The following is a 20,713-nucleotide window of genomic DNA, read 5'->3' as shown; positions in this document are numbered from 1 at the left end:
CCAAATATAAAAAAAACAATTGCTCGGCCTCACCTATGAAATGTAATCCCCCGAGATCTGGTTTGGAACGTACAGCAGTTTGTATAATCCCAAGCAGCACATGCGTGAGGCACCTTTATCCATTACTTCACTCCACAGCAGTGCCACTCGCAATGTGGCGGCGACGTTGACGTGCGATGCTGCTAATCATGCGGCGTCTAGTAATTCTATGTCTATGCTTCCCAACTCATGAGGAAGAACTGGTGACGACTGCCCGGAAACGGAATCACTTTGGGCGGGCTATAAAGAACCGATCGTAATTCTTGACCAATCAAAGTGAGAGAATTAGGCAGTGGGCGTAATCTATATGTTTATGGGCAGTTGTGTGGACCTATGAGCAGATCAACATATATAAAGCTCGTTGGCACTCAGGTGACCTCAGTATCATATGATTGCTTCTTTTGGGGGAAGTTAAACGGGACGGGTGAAGATGGTGAGTTTCTTTTAAATCTTCATTTTATAAAATGTGGTACGTGTGAGCAAAGACGATCGCACTAAGCAGAATAATCTGTTGTATTTTTCTTTATTCGCTAACGGAGGTGGACAACTATTCAGTTTTTCTGACGCTACTAGGAGCGCACATCGAGTCACTTGTTAATATCAGAACGAGTTTTACTTAAGATTACAGCTTGTCTTTTAACACAAGTTAATGATGTATAGCGGACACGAATACTCGAATGTCTTTTGTTATTATCAACCGGTGTTTTTATTTTAGTTCTTAAACTGAACTAACATCTGACCTCGCCTGCTCACAATAAAAGAGGAACGTCTTCGGGACCTTTCTGTATGACTTTACTATTCAGTAACAGTCTGCCAGGCTAAAACAAGGTTAAGTGTATACCGCGCAGATCATAACACAGAATTGCATCTGCTGAATAGCACCGAAAACTATGAAGTGGTACCAAAACATGGCAGCAACTAAAGCTTGAAATAATTGTTCTGTGAAGAGGGTACTGCTGTCTAAGTGACTGACGCCGGAGATAAACTGGGTGACTTCCACCAGGTGTAGAATCGTCCTCAAGAATTCAGTGTCTTCCTTGTTTACATTTACATTACGCAGACGCATAGAAACTCCTAAAAGAGGTGCCCACAATCGAGTAAACATCAGCTTGGGGACTGTTTGAGAACAAGTGTCACAAGGGGTATAAAATCGATTGCCGCAGGTGAAGAAATCGGAACAAAATACAGGCTAATACAGTTACTTACTTGGAAAGTCCAAGTCGGTTAGACAGAAATTCACCAAACATGAGAGTTCTTCATACGCTTCTTAAACACATTGAGGGAATCAGAATCTCAAGTGGAAGTGGGAGGTTACAGATGAATAGTCTGGATTGAGATTTGGTAGCACACAAAAGTCGTGTCACCAGGCACCCGCACCCATTTATCAGCAGCATAGGACCATAGATACAGGTGCTGACCCATGGACTACTCTGTAGACAAGCATCAATGATTTGAACTTCACACATTCCGCTACAGGGAGCCAATATAGAGTGGTCTGAAAAGAGGAGTGATGTGCTGGCCCAGGCTGGTTGAATACCAGAGTTGCTGTTGCATTTTAAATCAATTGCCATAGCTTGGTGATACATGCAGATAGGTACTTCTGCCAGCAGAGAGTTGCAGTGGCCCAGATGTGACAAGAACAAAGCCTAGACCGGGAGCTGTGTTGCATACTCTTAATTTTTGGTCTTGTTTTGCAAATGTTGTATGTAGTGAATCTGTAAGACAGAGGCTGTAGCAGCATGGTCCTTAAAGAGCCATTTCTTACTGTGCTTATTTTGACGAGAGTTTTGGTAGCACAGCAGCAATAAACAAAGCTGGACTTCTCAGGCTGCCCTACACTCGGCAATGTCTTTCTGCATCTCGGGGTCTCCTAGGCCTGTTAATAAAGAAGGAATTCCTGGGTCCACCTGGTCTTCTCCCATATAGCTGTGCCTTGTATATATCTACAGTGGGAGATGAGCAGACAGCATCCTAACCAGGTATACAGAATACCTCAACTGGCAGCATTTTACTCCTTGATCCTCCTGGATTGCTGCGCACATCACCCTGGCATGAAGAGTGAGATCATATAACCCCGAAAATACAAAGGATCTTGCTGCTCATAATTACTAAATGTGGACAGCATAATAATGCAGTGATTAACTCTGCATCCTCCGTTCCAGGAGAAGCTCTGCCTACCAGCCATTGCTGTGTCCCAAACATGTTGGTGCCCTTAAACAGGGGGACAGTGTATAAAAAGTGTTGTCACTTCTACACGGTGTGATTGAAGTGTATGCAAATACTCTTGTACGAAAATCTGCAATGTGCACTTTAATTCCGATGTCTGAGTTGTTTTGATTTGTAATTTTAAGATGTGGAATAGAAGAGTAAATTAAGGGAAAATTTTTTTTGTCCCAAACATTTTGGAAGGCACTGTATTTAAACCAATTGCAATTGTGTAAGCATTCAAATTTTTACATTGGTGGAAAAAAATTTAGAAATGCAAATACTTGTATTCAATCTTTTGTAAAAGAGTAAAGTCTGTAAATGGTAAAATGTAAACCAGTTTAAATCCAAGTAAATGAGCACTTGGAGGAGTAGCATCACCATTCATGCAGCTGAGCACTGAAAGGTTCTATCACTTTACATTAAATAGCAAATGTAACAAATTTTAAAATTGTGAGAACTAAAAATGAAAGAAAGTAATGTGCTATTGCAGCAGACTTTACAGTGACATATTAATCTAATGGAGGGATGAACTGAGCTCTTATGCTAAACGTTTTGCCACCTAATAAAGAGCACGGAATACAACTGGCCCACAGATAAAATGGTTGCAGACTCTTGTATTAATTGATGTGTTAAATGTTCAACTGTCTGCAAAAAACATTTCTATTATAAAAGAAAATCTTGAGACAAGACTATTTCCGAGAGATTCCCATACCCCCGTCCCATCCTCCTCTCAATCATTTCCGGTTAACGGCCCCGCTTACGGTTCTCTCATTCGTGTGAATGCTTTTGTCAGACACAGTTCCTGCGCTCTCAGCTCTTGTAAATTTTTACGTTTTTCTCACTTTAAGTTCCCAATAAAAAGACGTAATGCTGTATGTCAATCTTAATGAAGAATTTCATCCCGAAGGGTTATCAACAGAAGAAATGAGTAAACGGGCAATCCTAGCACAGAGAAACAATTCAGTCAAACGAATTAAAGTGAAAATTGTCGATCGGTTGCAAGGCAAATTGGTTAAATGTGTATCGGTAGACTATGCTGAAGCAGTTGGCGGAGAGGGTGCGGAAGATGAAAACATCAACTTACAATATCTCGTAGAATATGTACAAGCGTTAACACCGTCCGGTCTTCCACCAGCCAAATTACTTGTGAAAGAAGGATGTATCATATCATGTTATTGCATAATTTATGTCTGAATGATGGGCCATGTAATAGAACAAGATTAGTTGTATTCACAATTGTTCAAACAATTCTGACATGTAAAATTTTAACAATTTTCTTTCAATTTATTACGTTTTACTATTTTTTTACTATGGTTAATTACTCACTGTAATGCAAAATAGGTCTATTATGCATATGTAACAATTCCTATGAAAATAAAAAGCTGTTTAAATTGTACATCCGCTTGCCCATACGCGAGTGGCAGAGCTGCGAAGTGGCTAGCGTGTAGCACCCATATGGGGGTTGGCAAGCAAAGCGAGCAGGGGGCAGAGCTCCCTAGTTTACTTCAAGAAAAAGGTCAGGTGTTCCATCCATACGTCAAACACAACTTCTTACTGGCTTATGCTGATTAATGTTTCTGTAATTTAGAAATAAGATACATACCTCTCAAAATTCTTAGTATTGACTCATGGTCGCTCCTTTAAGCGTTTGGCTGAATTTGTTGTGTTGGCCCCATGGCATTGTGCGGTACCAAATCTTACATACAGGCTTGCATGTATCTCGTGGTTTTACGTCCCTTTTTGGGACAAAGCCGAAGTATTTGCAGTCTCCACTCCGACTGCTCTCTTTGTCAGTTAAGGCTTCTGATGAAGGTTCTGACGTAGCTGAGTTTGCCATTTTATTAACACCTATGTGTGGGTGGAAATGGAGCTGCAACTCGTGCCATGGTGGTTGATAGCCTACAAGGCTCAATTATCAAAAGCCAGTGAAAAGTGTAATTGCATTAGTAATGTAGGCCGTAAAATCAACACCATGAACAATGTTACAATTGATACTTTTTCACAATTTTAGTTGGGTCTCATAAAAATGTTGTTTTTTGTTTTTATTCCTTTCTAAAATGACGTGGATGTGCTGTTTTGCAATACTATACTATATGTGTGCAATCTCAAGATGTGGAGTAATACCCGACAACACTTTCATGGTTTAGAAAAATGGAGGTTTTTGTTTTCATGTTTGTACCCAAGACCCATCACTCCCCATTTTTAAAATGAAAGAACAGGTTGGGTGTTTTCTTTTTAAATGTAAAGAAAAAATATTTCGCTTTAGAACTCCGTTTTATGTGGCAAATTAACATATACCATGATTTTGAAGAAAACGTCAATTTGAAAACTAGCCTACATGTACTTAAAACAGTGTGAGAAAGTCAGACAAAACTGGACAGAGAAACAAAAGAAATGTTGGGGTCCCAGCAGGGATGCCTTGTTTATATTTGACAGATGTGGAGTTCAAGAAGAACACCTTTTTAAGAACTAAAAGGAAAAGGCCCACCCCTTCCTTGTGGCGGTGGTGTTAGGTTGTAGGATTTCTGCACCCTTGGACATGTTTTGGTTGAACGATGCTGGAGTTTCTGTTCAGGAGGAATTTATATTCTGTGGACTGACGGGAGGTGACAAGTTGTTTCAAAAGTGATATCACATCTTTATGTGCAGGACTTACTGTTGCCTGGGAACAGGACCACAGATAAGACTGCGGCAGAAGGGCAACCCTTTTCACCAACCCCATTGCATTCACAGACGCAAGTTCCCTTAAGGCACTCGTCACACTTGCACATTTTAGTTTTTTTTCCAATTGCTAAGAGACATTCTGCAATACTGAAGTCGCTGTCCCCTGGATTTGGCTACAAGTTCTCCTTAATGTCACATCTGATGTACTCTCTAGCAATAAATACACCTTGGGTAGTATCTTTTGGCATGCCTGATCCATCCTTGCCATTGCTCTGGTGTAATATGTTGGCATCCAGTATGGACATGCGATTATGTGGGGTGGTCATAAACCTTCCGCTTCCATGCAGAAAATAATTTACTAAGTGGGGTTCAGGAAGGGGGAGTGTGGTGGCAGAAACAATGACAACATCCTTGGGTGTCCTGCAAACCACTCGGTGACTGGTGGAATGCTACATTATCCCACACCACAACAAATACTGACACATTTGTGTTCACCCACTGTCTCATCTTCGGGCACCAGTATCCTGTAGAGTTCATAGAGGAACAAGATGAGGCGCTCTGTGTTGGCTGGTTTGTATGACACAACGCCTTCATTGCATGTTGCCACACACATTGTGATGTTGGCCCCTCTCTTTGCCCTTCAATATTTCGTCCTCATTGCCATTGATTTGCCAGGTTAAACCCAGCTTCATCCACAAAGATGAACGTATGGGCTGTTTGCATAGCTTCCAACTCCACGACCCTCTTAACAGGTAAAACACAAGGGACCACATTGTAAGGATTGCATTACTGTATATATAGCTCAGTATGGTCTGAACATTTTGCTTTATTGGAATTCAAGCATTTGTATGGAACCTGTAAAGAAGACCACCTTATTCAGAGCTGCTGATGGCTAATAAATTAGAAGCAGAATTCCTCTGGAGCAACTCTGGCGTACAGTGGTAGGGTAGTGGGACTTGGATGGGTTTGTACCCTGGATTGCTTTTATTTATAGTGTTAGACCTTCAAAACCACAACCACTTAAGGACAAAACACAACCGCGTTATATTGAATAGACTGCTTACCTGGACATATTGGTATCAGAGTTCCTTCACATGTATACTGTTCCTCTCAAATGGGACAGTCTATAAGCACTTCATGGTTAGGTCATGCTTTTGTAATACTCTGGCAATTGTTGCCATGCTGACACTTGCCAGGTTGCTAAATACTATGTTGTCTGCCAGAATTCTATCCCTGATTCCATGGACTCATATGTCATTGTCAGCAGTGACCATGTGAACAATAGCAGTTTCCTAATTCTTTTTCTTCTTCTTTCAGCTGCTCCTGTTAGGGGTTGCCACAGCGGATCAATTTCCATATCTTTCTGTCCTCTGCAGCCTTTCTGTTACACCCATTACCTGCATGTCCTCTCTCGCCACATCCATAAACCTTCTCTTAGGCCTTCCTCTTGCCTGGCAGCTCTATCCTTGGCATTCTTTTCCCAATATACCCAGCATGTCTGTATGTTGATCTGGCAAAATTTTACACCGGATGCCCTTCCTGATGTAACCCTACCCATTTATCTGTGTTTGGGACCATCGTGAAGAAACACAGTGGATCCCCTGTGGCTGGGTTAGTTTCCTACTAATCCATTAAAAAAATTCTCTCCCTCCTGTGTGAGGTAATCTTTGGATCCTAAGGGAGAAAATCAATACTTAATGTATGTCAATATACTGTACACTGTTGAAAACTGCATCCTATCTGCTGGCTTTGTGGAATATTCTCGTGATTGATGTGATTGCTGCGCGCTGCAGATTTGGCTGCAATCCCCTTCCTCTCTGTAAAGAGTCCATGACTGTTTACATGGTCAGTGACTGTAGCTGTTATTTAATTCGAGACCACTGGCCTTAGTCTTTCTCTGCTTTGTTGGCCTCTTCCTACAACAATTCTTCATTGTTCTCCCACTTGGTCCAGTCATTCCAAAGATGACCTCTTATCTATATATGATCATGAGATCAGTTGACCGCAAAGTGCCTAGTTAGGTACTCCACTGACACAGACCTGCTGTGTTTCATCTCATTTCAATGGACAAGATTTATTTTGTATTGTGTGGTGTTTACAATATATTCTGGAACGTTCTTGTCAGTGATTTAGTTGGTGGATTTTGAGTGAGAAAAGAAGTGAAAAAAGAATTTTGCGGAATTTAGTCATTGACTGGATTTTGTATGAAAGCAATAAGAACTGATTCACAGTTTAGCCCTCAAACTGATGTTGTGGCAACTCTGAGGAGTTCTGAGTAAGCGACTTCAGTATCACAGACTGTCTTTCTGCAATTGAAAAAAACTGTAATGAAGTTCCTTCTTCAGACTTTGACATTCTGGATGAGTGGTTCATTTGGTTTTCTGGTTGTTTCTGTTGTATTTCAGACATCGGCTATCACTCAGGGGTTAGAGCGGATTCCTGACCAGCTGGGCTACTTGGTGATCAGCGAGGATGGAGTTCTGGCAGTAAGTATTTCTATTTCCGTGACTAGTTGTTTACCATCATACATAAAGTAGAGAAGATGGAGTCAAGTTACAGTATTTAGTTAGCTGATTCTCTAATTGTTTTATAAGAAACTCAAGACACAAACGCATGACCACCCAACATCTAGAAACTGAGCTTCATAAAGCTTTTGGGAATACTAAAACTGTGGGTTGCATATGCCATCTGATCCTTGCAGTTTTGTATTCTTTCTGCTGTTTGCTGCCCATAGTGGTGTTTGTATGCCGAGTGAGTCTCACTGTGTCAGGTAAGAATCGAATGAGCATAGTACTCCACCACTGCTACCCACCTGCACATTTTCGTTCACACCTCTTCTGTGGTATTTAGGATCCTCTCTTCCTTGCCTGGGACTGTATGTGAGAACAGCAACATGCCCAGCAAATGCTCAGTCATCTTATCACGTGTGAGTTTACAAAAGACAAAATCCTAGTAATACCTGGAAAATGAGTAACCCAAGAATGTGTAAACAGGGCTGTTGTGTGTTGTAAAGAATTTTTTTTTTTTTAAACATAATCTATACACATAAAAGGAAAAGCCCTCAATGACTCCTCACTAATTCTCCCACTTTCCATATAGGTGGGAAGCTGAAGTTTCACGTGCTCATTCCTTGCAGTGTACTTACAAAAGTTAGGTATGTTTCATGTTCTATTGCACAACCCAAGGGATGGGAGGATGGAGACGGGTGTACCCCCTAAACTGTGTGTTTTTTTATATATATATATATATTGCAAAAAAAAAGTAAACATAATGTGTAAATATTTGTATGAACACTAAAATAGTCAACACCATAAGACATAAACTAAAAATGTTTCACAATGTGTCCCTGAATGAAGGGAGGCTCAAAATCAAAAGTACCAGTCAGTATCTGGTGTGGCCCCCAGCTGCTTGAAGTACTGCAGTGCATCTCCTCCTCATGGACTGGACCAGATTTGTCAGTTCTTGCTGTAAGATGTTACCCCACTCTTCCACCAAGGCACCTGCAAGTTCCTGGACATTTCTGGGGGGAATGGCCCTAGCCCTCACCCTGCGATCCAACAGTTCCCAGACTTGCTCAATGGGATTGAGATCCGGGCTCTTCCACTGTGAGGATGATCAGCTGTCCTTCCTGTCTCCCTGTAGCGCTGTCTTAGGCGTCTCACAGTGCGGACATGGCAATTTATTGCCCAAGCCACATCAGCAGTCCTCATGCCTCCCAGCAGCACGCCTAATGTACATTCACGCAGATGAGCAGGGACCCTGGGCATCTTTCTTTGGGTGTTTTTCACAGTCGGTAGACAAGTCTCTTTAGTGTCCTGCATTTTTAGAACTGTGACCTTAAATGCCTACTTTCTGTAAGCTGTTAAGGTCTTAACGACTATTCCACAGGTACATGTTAATTAATTGATTATGGTTAATTGAACATGCATGGAAAACATTGTTTAAACCCTTTACAATGAAGATCTGTAAAGTTATTTGGATTTTTAAAACATTATTGTTGAAATCCACAGTCCTGAAAAAGGGACGTTTACATACACACACAGCAAAAAGAATATATATATATATATATATATATATATATATATATATATATATATATATATATATATATAGGGAAACCCGTCCTCTCTATTTCTGCGACTTCCAATATACGTAGGAAGCCTAAATTTCCCATGCTCATCCTTTACACTGTACTTACAAACGTTAAGTATGTTTCATTTCGCACCGTGCCCCGTAATAAACTTTCGAAAATAACATCATCTTTTTGTCGGTTCTCACCATTATGCTGTAAGGAACTTTCGGCACTGACCTCTTATTTTGGCAGTTTCAACCCTTATTTCCATTAAGCGAGCATTTATTTCATGGCAGAGATGCACTAGAGCCGCCCCCGGTCCCACTTCCTTTTTCTGCACGGCCACTGTCCGTGCACCTGCCATGTAGTTGGCTCTCTGCCTATATACATGTATGTATTAATTAATGAATTAATCCAATTTCCAGTAAGGGTCTGCTTCATTATAACAATAAGTAAGTCAAAGGGCCAGACTCTAAAGAAGGTCGGCATTAACTTGACACAAGATTGCTTCTCACACGGCCAACTGCACGTTGCATGCTCAAGAGTATAAGCTCAGCAGACAGCTTGGTCATTTACAGCCCCAGGGCAGAACTGCAAACATCATTTACAAAGAGATCCTTCCATCCTAAAAATGTGCATTTCTCATACACAACATTTACAATCATAAATTAAACTCTTTACAATCATCAAATTCACTCTCAATACTAATAATAAACATTGACAATCATGTTACGTTATTTTTAAAATGTTTCCTTTTCTTTTTTCACAACTTCTTTAACACACTACTTCTCCACTCCAAAGTGCAGGTATTTTGCTAGTTTTAAAAAAAAAAAACTATCTGTGAAAGCCCATTCTGTAAAAAGCTCGGGGTCCTACAAACTATTGAAATCGTCAGCTAAATGATTGAAATGTAGAGATGTCAGGTAATTGAAAGGAACTACTCTGGGTGTCTCCCTCCTAGGAGGATTCGTTTTGCCGACGTCCTCACATCGCTTGTGCATTAGTGGCCAAGTGACGTCGTCTTTCTTCTGAGGTTTTGTTTCTGCTGACATGCTCGCCCCGCTTGTGTTATTAGCGGCTAAGCGAGTTTTCTGTGTCCTTGGAGGCGGTGCCCTTACCTCAACTTTACCCCTTACTTCTGGGCCTGACAGACACACACATGCACACTTCCATGCGTAGACGTTTATATATAAGATAAGGTGTTTTGATCAAAAATCCTGGTGCCTGTAATTGAGACTTGGTGCTATATGGGATACTAAAATAAAGAGCCCAGAAATGTATGTATTAAAAATAAAAAACAATCGTTTTTAGAACTTACTTTGTGTTCTTTCTTGTGGATTTTGCAAATTCTCCCAATGTCTGTGTAGACCAGCGGTCTCCAACTCCAGTCCTGGGGCCTCATGTATAAACGGTGCATACGCACAGAAAGTTTGCGTAAGAACATTTCCACGTTCAAATCGTGATGTATAACACCTAAAATTGGCGTAAAGCCACACACATTTCCATGGTACCTCATACCCTGCCGTGCGCAAGTCTCCGCTCAGTTTTGCAGACTAGCGGCTTCTGCTGTTGGGGGTTGCCACATCGAACCATCTTTTTCCATATTACTCTCGGTGCACCACTCGGAGTATTTATATCACTGTATCTGAGTGGGGAATCACAGCCGTACAGCAGCTGATCGGAAAGAGAATTATCGGGATACAGCATCAAGCACACGCTGCCTCAGCCATTCACTATTTGAACTGGTCTCATCCGACCAACACTTCAGAGCCTTTCCTGTTCAGACTTCGCGGTTCACAAACAGTTTCATCCCAAGAACTCTAAACGCACTCGATCAGTCCAAGTGCTCCTTGTAGAACTGTCTGTACTTATAAGTACAATCACCTCACTGTAAACTTGCAATAGAGTTATAATATTGCACAACCTGAGCTACTTTATAAAGCGCGTATTTACATATGATGACTATCATTTTTAAGATGACATGCAGCAAAATATGTTTTATTATATTATACAGGTGAAACTTTAACTTCATTTAAATAATCTACTGTATATTGTTAATAATTAATTAAACGTGAGGACACTGTGCCACAGTGCTAGCGAGGAGCTGGTGCTCTGTTTACAGATTGTTCCTGCCTATCACTGTATTCCTACTGGGACATTGCACAACACTGGAAGGATAGATGGATAAAATAAACACGTACTACGAAGATATTTCAATGTTCCTTAAACGTTTTAAAGAAAATGTGCTCTAAGCTTACAGATGGCTTAACGTCCATTACAGAGCTGATTGTGTGGCGATTGGGTATTTGGAGGAAGAAAAGAAAGGAATTGGAGGTTAGTATGTTTGAAAAAGACAGTTCTTCTGTAATAAAGCATTTCATCGCAGGTCACGCATGGCGCAGCAGGCATCTTCTTTCGAGACGTGAACAATCACTGCACCACTGTGTTACCATGTTTAATAACATGCTTTAACTCCTATCATCGTGAAAATGATATCACATATACTTCTCAGTATTTTAATTATTCAGTGAGTTATAATTTCACGAATGTAATGGATTCTGTGTCCTGGCGGATGAAGAGAAAGCCTGTTTAAGAATCACGTAGTGATTCAAACACACAGAGCACATAGAATATCAAGTACAAAACAAAGCATTTAACGTGCTACTTTAGTTACGATGGGATTTCAGAATCTAGTAAATTAAACAATTTAAAGATGAAGTTTATGATGTTCTACTTTAATGACAAAATAAACTACTAAATTAAAATGGAAATTTCGAGATTAAAGTTGACATGTCCTGCATTTTTCCCCCCACTGTGTGCCTTTTTTTTCTCTGTACCCTAATAAGCTTTCATATGGGTTACGACTCGCCTTTTCACGGCGACTTTGATATTTGACAACTTCTTTTTTTATTTTGGGCACTGTGCGACTTTGTGAACTTGAGCTTTCGAGTTTCTCCAACATGCTATGTCACTCGATCAACTTCCTTTTGTTGATTATACCACGGTTTCATTAAACAAATAATGTTTTTCCTTTGCCTCCACTTGGTATTCGCTGAAATTCTTATATTTTCCCCCGTGCTTTTCCCATTGTCTTTTCACATGAGGCTGAGATTAAGGGCTATTTTTATTGATTTGCATAATCAAAGTGGTGTAATTGTGGGAGGAGATGGGGCAGGACAGCAGGTGAGTGCACCAGCGTTACTTTTCACGCTGATCGAGATTTATGTAGCGGAAGAATGTGAAGTGGGTGAACGTACAGATTTATTCATCTGGATTTTTCTGTGCGTAAGCACATTTTGGCTTTTGTGCTTACGTCATGTTATAGTGCTTGTGGCTGCAAGTTTTCATTCTAACTCTTTTCTTAATTAGTTAATTAGCAGCAAAAACTGGTCACCATTTCCCTTTATTTTAATTGAATTTTCTTGATACTCTGATCACTGAATTGATTTATTAAACTAAACAAAACAAGCCATTAAACCCCAAATTATTGTCCATCACTTACTAGATTATTGGATTGTCCAAAGTAAAATTAAGTCAAGATTTGAAGGTCCCCAAATTCTTGCTCTTCACCACACTACTTGTTTGTTTATTCCATGTCTCTTTGGTTCTTTCTGCCTTTAATTGGTTTCCAACTTCATCCCAGTCTAAATATCCTGCATTTTAATGTTTTAATCAGGGGTGTGGAAATCAAATTTTTTTGTACTTGTCCACGGACAAGTAAACTTAGAAAATCCACTCGTCCGCCAGTTAAATTCACTTGCCTCATAAACAAATAACAAAAGTGAGAAATAGTTTATTTTTTGTGATCTCTTTTATTGATGCCAAAACTGCCTTCCATTTTAAAACTGAAAAAAGTTCTTTCAGGCAGTAGTATTTTGCTACCTTGCTCTAGAACATTATATAAAAAAGGATTCCCTTATCATTTTAACTCACTAATAAACAATGCCTTCATTATAGCTACACTAGTTCTGTTTCACATATTCCAGTTACATAACAGAACACTGTCCTGATTCATTTTCTGCCATGTTCTTCAGCTTTTGTCTTGCAACATCTTCTCCCCCAAGAATCTTAACCATCTCAGACAGCATGGGCTGAATGCTGTTCAGCTCAAGCAGAAATGAACAGCATGGTTCCTGGTACTGATATTGACGGCAAATTTGGCAAAAAACGGAGTCGGTGTCTTCTGCATTTACCCACGGAAACTCTTTGAGCCATTGTGATTGAAAAGTCCGTTTTTGTTTTTTATCATACTCGCCGTCCCTTTCAGCTTTTGGTTTTTCTTTTCTTGCCCTCATTGTCAGGTTTTTCAGGGCCTGTTGTGCCAGTTTTAATCAAGAAACGATCCATTTCTCATCCGCGATGCTACTTGCTTCAGTTTCAGCAACACGCATATAGCGAGAAGAACGTGCTTACCGCAGTGCTTTATGGGTTACACAGGTAATTCCTAATGATGTATTTGAAATTCTGCAAGATGGTACATTTCCAAAGAAGTAAATATTACCAAAGTTGTCTGGGGAAAAAATAATCGCATCTAAGTGAAGATGTTTATAGACCTTTCATAACATTTGGAAACCGTTAGAATGTTTTCTTCTTTATTTTTAATAAACTGACAGCATGAAACCAACTTGGTTTTTATATGAAAAATTCTCTAATCAAAAACGATCTATAGACAGCTCATCAAAATTGATGTTGTCACGCAATAAATTTCTTAACTCCTCAGTATATCACAACCTACGCGAAATCACAAATTTCAGGAAAGATTAACTGCCAAACAAGCTTTGTGGTGAAAACATTTGCATTGTAAGTAAAATGACCGCATTTTTATGTAGAAACAATGAGTTTTATTAAAAGTTATCGATTATCATGAAAAATCATATTACATCGTAATGTCGGCATGAAAAAAATGATTGCATCTCCAAGTGTGTAAATAGTAGGGTAAAATACTTCTGTAAGAGTGCTTCTCCTATGAAAAATCAGCCGTCATTTTGCAAACAATATTGAAGACCAATCTGAGACATGAAGAACATGCCTAAGTAGACCGTTTCAGCACGAAGTACGTACCCAAATGTTTAAAATGTGAAAGTAGTGGTAAAAATGTGCCATGCACAGCACATACAGTGGTGTGAAAAACTATTTGCCCCCTTCCTGATTTCATATTCTTTTGCATGTTTGTCACACAAAATGTTTCTGATCATCAAACACATTTAACCATTAGTCAAATATAACACAAGTAAACACAAAATGCAGTTCTTAAATGATGGTTTTTATTATTTAGGGAGAAAAAAAATCCAAACCTACATGGCCCTGTTTGAAAAAGTAATTGCCCCCTGAACCTAATAACTGGTTGGGCCACCCTTAGCAGCAATAACTGCAATCAAGCGTTTGCGATAACTTGCAATGAGTCTTTTACAGCGCTCTGGAGGAATTTTGGCCCACATACATACACAACATTTACAATCATAAATTAAACTCTTTACAATCATCAAATTCACTCTCAATACTAATAATAAACATTGACAATCATGTTACGTTATTTTTAAAATGTTTCCTTTTCTTTTTTCACAACTTCTTTAACACACTACTTCTCCACTCCAAAGTGCGGGTATTTTGCTAGTTTTAAAAAAAAAAAACTATCTGTGAAAGCCCATTCTGTAAAAAGCTCGGGGTCCTACAAACTATTGAAATCGTCAGCTAAATGATTGAAATGTAGAGATGTCAGGTAATTGAAAGGAACTACTCTGGGTGTCTCCCTCCTAGGAGGATTCGTTTTGCCGACGTCCTCACATCGCTTGTGCATTAGTGGCCAAGTGACGTCGTCTTTCTTCTGAGGTTTTGTTTCTGCTGACATGCTCGCCCCGCTTGTGTTATTAGCGCTAAGCGAGTTTTCTGTGTCCTTGGAGGTGGTGCCCTTACCTCAACTTTACCCCTTACTTCTGGGCCTGACAGACACACACATGCACACTTCCATGCGTAGACGTTTATATATAAGATTAGGTGTTTTGATCAAAAATCCTGGTGCCTGTAAATCCTGAGTCTTTTACAGCGTAATTCAGCTTTATTTGAGGGTTTTCTAGCATGAACCGCCTTTTTAAAGTCATGCTATAGCATCTCAATTGGATTCAGGTCAGGACTTTGACTAGGCCACTCCAAAGTCTTCATTTTGTTTTTCTTCAGCCATTCGGAGGTGGATTTGCTGGTGTGTTTTGGGTCATTGTCCTGTTGCAGCACCCAAGATCGCTTCGGCTTGAGTTGACGAACAGATGGCCGGACATTCTCCTTCAGGATTTTTTGGTAGACAGTAGAATTGATGGTTCCATCTATCACAGCAAGCCTTTCAGGTCCTGAAACAGCAAAACAACCCCAGACCATCTCACTACCACCACCATATTTTACTATTGGTATGATGTTCTTTTTCTGAAATGCTGTGTTCCTTTTACGCCAGATGTAACTGGACATTTGCCTTCCAAAAAGTTCAACTTTTGTCTCATCAGTCCACAAGGTATTTTCCCAAAAGTCTTGGCAATCATTGAGATGTTTCTTAGCAAAATTGAGACGAGCCCTAATGTTCTTTTTGCTTAACAGTGGTTTTGCGTCTTGGAAATCTGCCATGCAGGCCGTTTTGCCCAGTCTCTTTCTTATGGTGGAGTCGTGAACACTGACCTTAATTGAGGCAAGTGAGGCCTGCAGTTCTTTAGACGACGTCCTGGGGTCTTTTGTGACCTCTCGGATGAGTCGTCTCTGCGCTCTTGGGGTAATTTTGGTCGGCCTGCCACTCCTGGGAAGGTTCACCACTGTTCCATGTTTTTGCCATTTGTGGATAATGGCTCTCACTGTGGTTCGCTGGAGTCCCAAAGCTTTAGAAATGGCTTTATAACCTTTACCTGACAGATAGATCTCAATTACTTCTGTTCTCATTTGTTCCTGAATTTCTTTGGATCTTGGCATGATGTCTAGCTTTTGAGGTGCTTTTGGTCTACTTCTCTGTGTCAGGCAGCTCCTATTTAAGTGATTTCTTGATTGAAACAGGTGTGGCAGTAATCAGGAAATTGAACTCAGGTGTGATACACCACAATTAGGTGATTTTTTAACAAGGGGGCAATTACTTTTTCACACAGGGCCATGTAGGTTTGGATTTTTTTTTCTCCCTAAATAATAAAAACCATTATTTAAAAACTGCATTTTTGTGTTTACTTGTGTTATATTTGACTAACGGTTAAATGTGTTTGATGAGCAGAAACCTTTTGTGTGACAAACATGCAAAAGAATAAGAAATCAGGAAGGGGGCAAATAGTTTTTCACACCACTGTATAATTATTTTTTCTCCAGAAAAATGCACTTGTCAGTGGACAACTCAAACCAGAAAAACACACTTGTCCGACGGTCAATTTACCCGTGTCGGACGAATTAGGCGTTGGATTTCCGCACCCCTGGTTTTAATACAGAATTGTGTTTCTTACTTTTGTCATTATAACTAAGTTAAAGTTGAAATGAAAAAAGAGGTGGTGAGTTTGATCCTGCATTTTATTCATTAACCACCTACTCCTGCTCACATCACTCAGTTGGCACCCCAAGCTGCACAGTATCAAGGTCCTATATGTCTAAACTCTTGTCCACTGGCAGGGTTTTGAGTATTTTATGTTTTAGCAGTCTTGGTCAATTATGTGCAAAACGTGTCCCACTCCACCAGTTTGTGCACACAGAGAAGCTGTGAAGGCTGTGTATTCAAGTGTCGCATTTTTCTGAAGGCTGTCCTCTGCTTATTTTAGCATGTTCTGCTTTAAAGTTATAAAAATATTAATAAAGAGAAATCTAAAAAGCACATGCGGTACAAATGTACATGCATTTGACTTAAGGGTACCACCAACACAAACTCGTGTTTGTTTCAGTCTGCAGGTGAACTGGAGAATGATGAACACACAGCTGGAGTGATCATGCAGATGGTGCAGACGGCCTGCAAATTTAGACTGCAAGAAAGCTCAGAGCCGCCCTTCAAACGTCTGTCAGGTAAACTTCTAGTGGTTCCACACACTATTATTAACAAGAAGTCCCATGTGTTCTGTATATAGCTGCTGTACATAGATACGTTATTAATGTGAATTTCCCCTTGGGATTAATAAAGTATCTATCTATCTATCTATAGACGAAGACTGGGGACTCTACACTCCAATACCTCTTGTCCATAACAGCTTTAAGTCGTGGATGAGACTCTTTTAAATGTAACCTTTTCAAACCTACTTAAATTAAGGGTTCAAGACTAACCAGAGACTAATCCGGGCAGCCCTGGGCACAAAGTATATAACAGCCTTCGACAGAGCACCGAAAAATACGTATACATTTTTTTGGTACTGTTAATTTGCAATCTTTTATTAAGTAGCACTTGTTTAAGGCTGTGGAAGTAAAATCCACACAGGCATGAGGAGAACATGCAGATTCCAAGTGAGGCAACAATGCTAACCACTGCACCTTTATGTTACCCTTGGAGATGATGTTGCTTGTTTTTACTATCCATGTTTGTTGATTTTAATTTTTATCTCTGACTAGCATTTACCGGGTATATTTGTAGAATGGGTTAAGCAAACCAAGCAAATGTTTGTGTGGCCCAGTTGCTAGCTGTCCCATCCGTCATCCACACTGCCCCTCTATCCATGTCTGCGCTCTCATGAGTGGATCTTTTTGGCTCCAATTGGATTACAGAATGGCCGGACGTTTTTACTGGGTTGAAGCTGTAAATGGTGTAATGTCTGACATGTCCTTTTTAATTCAAGGTGAGCAGTTCGTAATGCTGCATAAACATTGAAAAAATACCTTTTTTTCCCTTTGTGTTGTACTGCACTTCCACTCTTAATCGGGCCCCCTGCAAAAGCACACGATACACCTTTGTATATTTCAGTAGGTAGAAGCAGCACACTGCGTTGCTTAGGTAAGTAATTGTAAGCTCTGGTCATTTTGTCTGCTTGTCAGGCTTCAGTCTGTTTATTAAGATGTTTCACTTGCTCTGAGCCAGCAGATGACCCTTGTGGGCAAACTGTAGTACACAGGAACAACAAAACCTGCTGAGACCCTCAGGGTCAAAATGTTGGGTTCCAAAGTAGTCTCTAGGACCATACAGACATAGTAGAGCAACTAAAAAAAAATTAGTCCAAATCAATCAAAGGGTGTAGAATTTTATAGTGAACTTACTAACAGACAGACATTCTATTTCATATATAGATTTTCTTAAAAGTATACGTTCTTCAGCAGTTGAAAATGTCCACTCTTGTCAGTAAAGCTGTATTTGATGTTTTATTTTTGAAATTTAGAACCTTAAAACTGCCTTTTTTTTTTTTTTTTTTTCTCCTCCCTAAACATAGATTATAGGTAGGGCCTAACTAGATTTGCCAAATACACTGCTCAAAAAAAATAAAGGAACATCAGAGCAGATCTTAATGGGAACGAAAGGATGCCACATTGTTTGTTGGAAATTAAAATTATTAACCTACAGAGGGCTGAATTCAAAGTTAAAAATGATACGGCAGGCGAGTCCATTTTGCTAAAATTTCATTGCAGCAACTCAAAATCGTACTCGGTAGTTTGCATGGCCCTCATGTGCTTTTATGCATGCCTAACAATGTCTGGGTATGTTCCTAATGAGAAGATGGATGGTGTCCTGGGAGAATCTCCCAGATCTGGCCCAGGGCATCACTGAGCTCTTGGACAGTCTGAGGTGCAACCTGGTGGCATCAGATGGACCAAAACATAATGTCCCAGAGGTGTTCAATTGGATTTAGGTCAGGTGTGCGTGGGGGCCAGTCAATGGTTTCAATTCCTTCATCCTGCAGGAACTGCCTGCATACTCTCGCCACATGAGGCCGGGCATTGTCATGCACCCAGAGGAACCCACTGCACCAGCATAGGGTCTGACAATGGGTCCAAGAATTTCATCCCCATACCTAATGGCAGTCAAGGTGCCATTTTCTAGACTGTAGAGGTCTGTGCGTCCCTCCATGGATATCTCACCAGACCATCACTGATCCACCACCAAACCTGTCATGCTGAGCAGTGTCACAGGTAGCATAACGTTCTCCACGGCTTCTCCAGACCCTTTCAAATCTGTCATGTGTGCCCCGGGCGAACCTGCTCTCATCTGTGAAAAGCACAGGGCGCCAGGGGTGGACCTGCCAGTTGTGGTATTCTGTCAAATGCCAGTTGAGCTCCACGGTGCTGGGCAGTGAGCACAGGGCCCACTAGAGGACATCGTCCCTCAGGCCACTGTCATGAAGTCGGTTTCTGATTGTTTGGTCAGAGACATTCACAGCAGTGGCCTGCTGGAGGTCTTTTTGTAGGCCTCTGGCAGTGCTTGTCTTGTTCCTCCTTGTCCAAAGGAGCAGATACCAGTCCTCCTGATGGGTTAGGGACCTTCTACGGCCCTGTCCAGCTCTCCTAGGGTAACTGCCTGTCTCATGGAATCTCCTCCATGCCCTTGAGCAAACCTTCTGGCAATGGCACGTATTGAGGTGCTATCCTGGAGAAGTTGGACTACCTGTGCTTCCTCTGTAGGGTCCAGGTATCTCCTCATGCTACCAGCAGTGACACTGACCGTAGTCAAATGCAAAATTAGTGAAAAAAACAGATGAGGAGGAAAAAATGTCAGTGACCTCCGCCTGTTAAACTCTTCCTGTTTTGGGGGTCATCTCATTGTTGCCCCTCTAGTGCACCTGTTGTTAATTTCATTAACACCAAAACAGCTGAGACTGATTAACAACCCCCTCTGCTACTTAACTGATCAGATCAATAGCCCAGACGTTTCACTGACTCGATGCTATACTCGGATTAAAAAGTGTTCCTTTAATTTTTTGAGCAGTATATCCGCATCTAATCTGCAGACCATCTCTGTGAAGCCCACACTGTAAACTACATCAGTCTTTCTAACTGCCTCGCCAATTTGTGTTCTTCAGAGTTTACCCCCCCCCCCTTTGTAAGCTGAAAGTAAAAATAATCTTGGGTGTTGGCAATGCCAGTTGGCAGCAGTAACCCCTGCCATTGCCACTTCACTTGTTTCTGTGGAAAGTCTTAGTGCAAGTTACACTTGGCACACTTCTTTACCAATTACTGAAATTGTTTACTCTTCTAAATGGTTATTTTTGTTTATTTTTCAGTCATGTTTGAAGATCATGTGTTCATGGTTACTGTTTCTGGGACAAAAGTTTTTGTTGTCAAGCGACAGAATAACCAGCGGGATCCAATCAACGTTTAGCCAAACATGGGAGCAAACGTGCGCCGCTTGTGGTCCTGATGGGCCAAATTCCTGAGGGGTTTCTCATCGTCACACAAAAGGGAACCTTCCATGGACTTGGAGAATCTGTACAAGTTTAATTTATTCATTTGCATTTCCCTTAAAGTTTGTGTAACTTGTGATGCTTTGGTCTGTTTTGTTTTTTTTTGTGAGGATGTGTTGGCAGCCTTGTTGCATGTATGCAGCAACCAGTAGGACATCTTTATGTGCTGCTATATCCACACGATCACTGTCAGTGATGTAAATCCGCACCTTTTATCAGTCATGGAGGGCTCTGATGTGCCAGTTGAGGTCTAAATCTACAGTTTTATTATTGGGATTGAGGGGACCTATTCCTCCTTCATTGTGTTTTCAGCATAGAGACTTCTTTCATGATATGCCAATGGCTGTCTCGAGGTGTCTGCATTGTCTTTTTGTTGTCCTCTCAATAACAAACAGTAAATTCATGTTCAAGTCAA

At 40.6% G+C, this 20,713-nt stretch overlaps 1 protein-coding gene across 1 annotated transcript; it reads left to right on the top strand.

Annotated features, from left to right (window-relative positions):
• The first annotated feature begins 368 nt into the window (after positions 1 to 368).
• lamtor4 (late endosomal/lysosomal adaptor, MAPK and MTOR activator 4) lies at positions 369 to 20,713 on the top strand. The gene is made up of 4 exons (XM_039747233.1): positions 369 to 472; positions 7,317 to 7,397; positions 16,870 to 16,987; positions 20,119 to 20,713. Exons 1-4 carry the CDS (start codon positions 470 to 472, stop codon positions 20,214 to 20,216), a joined length of 300 nt encoding a protein of 99 aa, XP_039603167.1. The 5' UTR covers positions 369 to 469; the 3' UTR covers positions 20,217 to 20,713.

Source organism: Polypterus senegalus, chromosome 3, assembly GCF_016835505.1.
Source record: "Polypterus senegalus isolate Bchr_013 chromosome 3, ASM1683550v1, whole genome shotgun sequence".
NCBI classification, from domain to species: domain Eukaryota; kingdom Metazoa; phylum Chordata; class Cladistia; order Polypteriformes; family Polypteridae; genus Polypterus; species Polypterus senegalus.
Note: the sequence above shows the minus strand (reverse complement) of the source record. Positions and strands in the feature narration are given on the sequence as shown.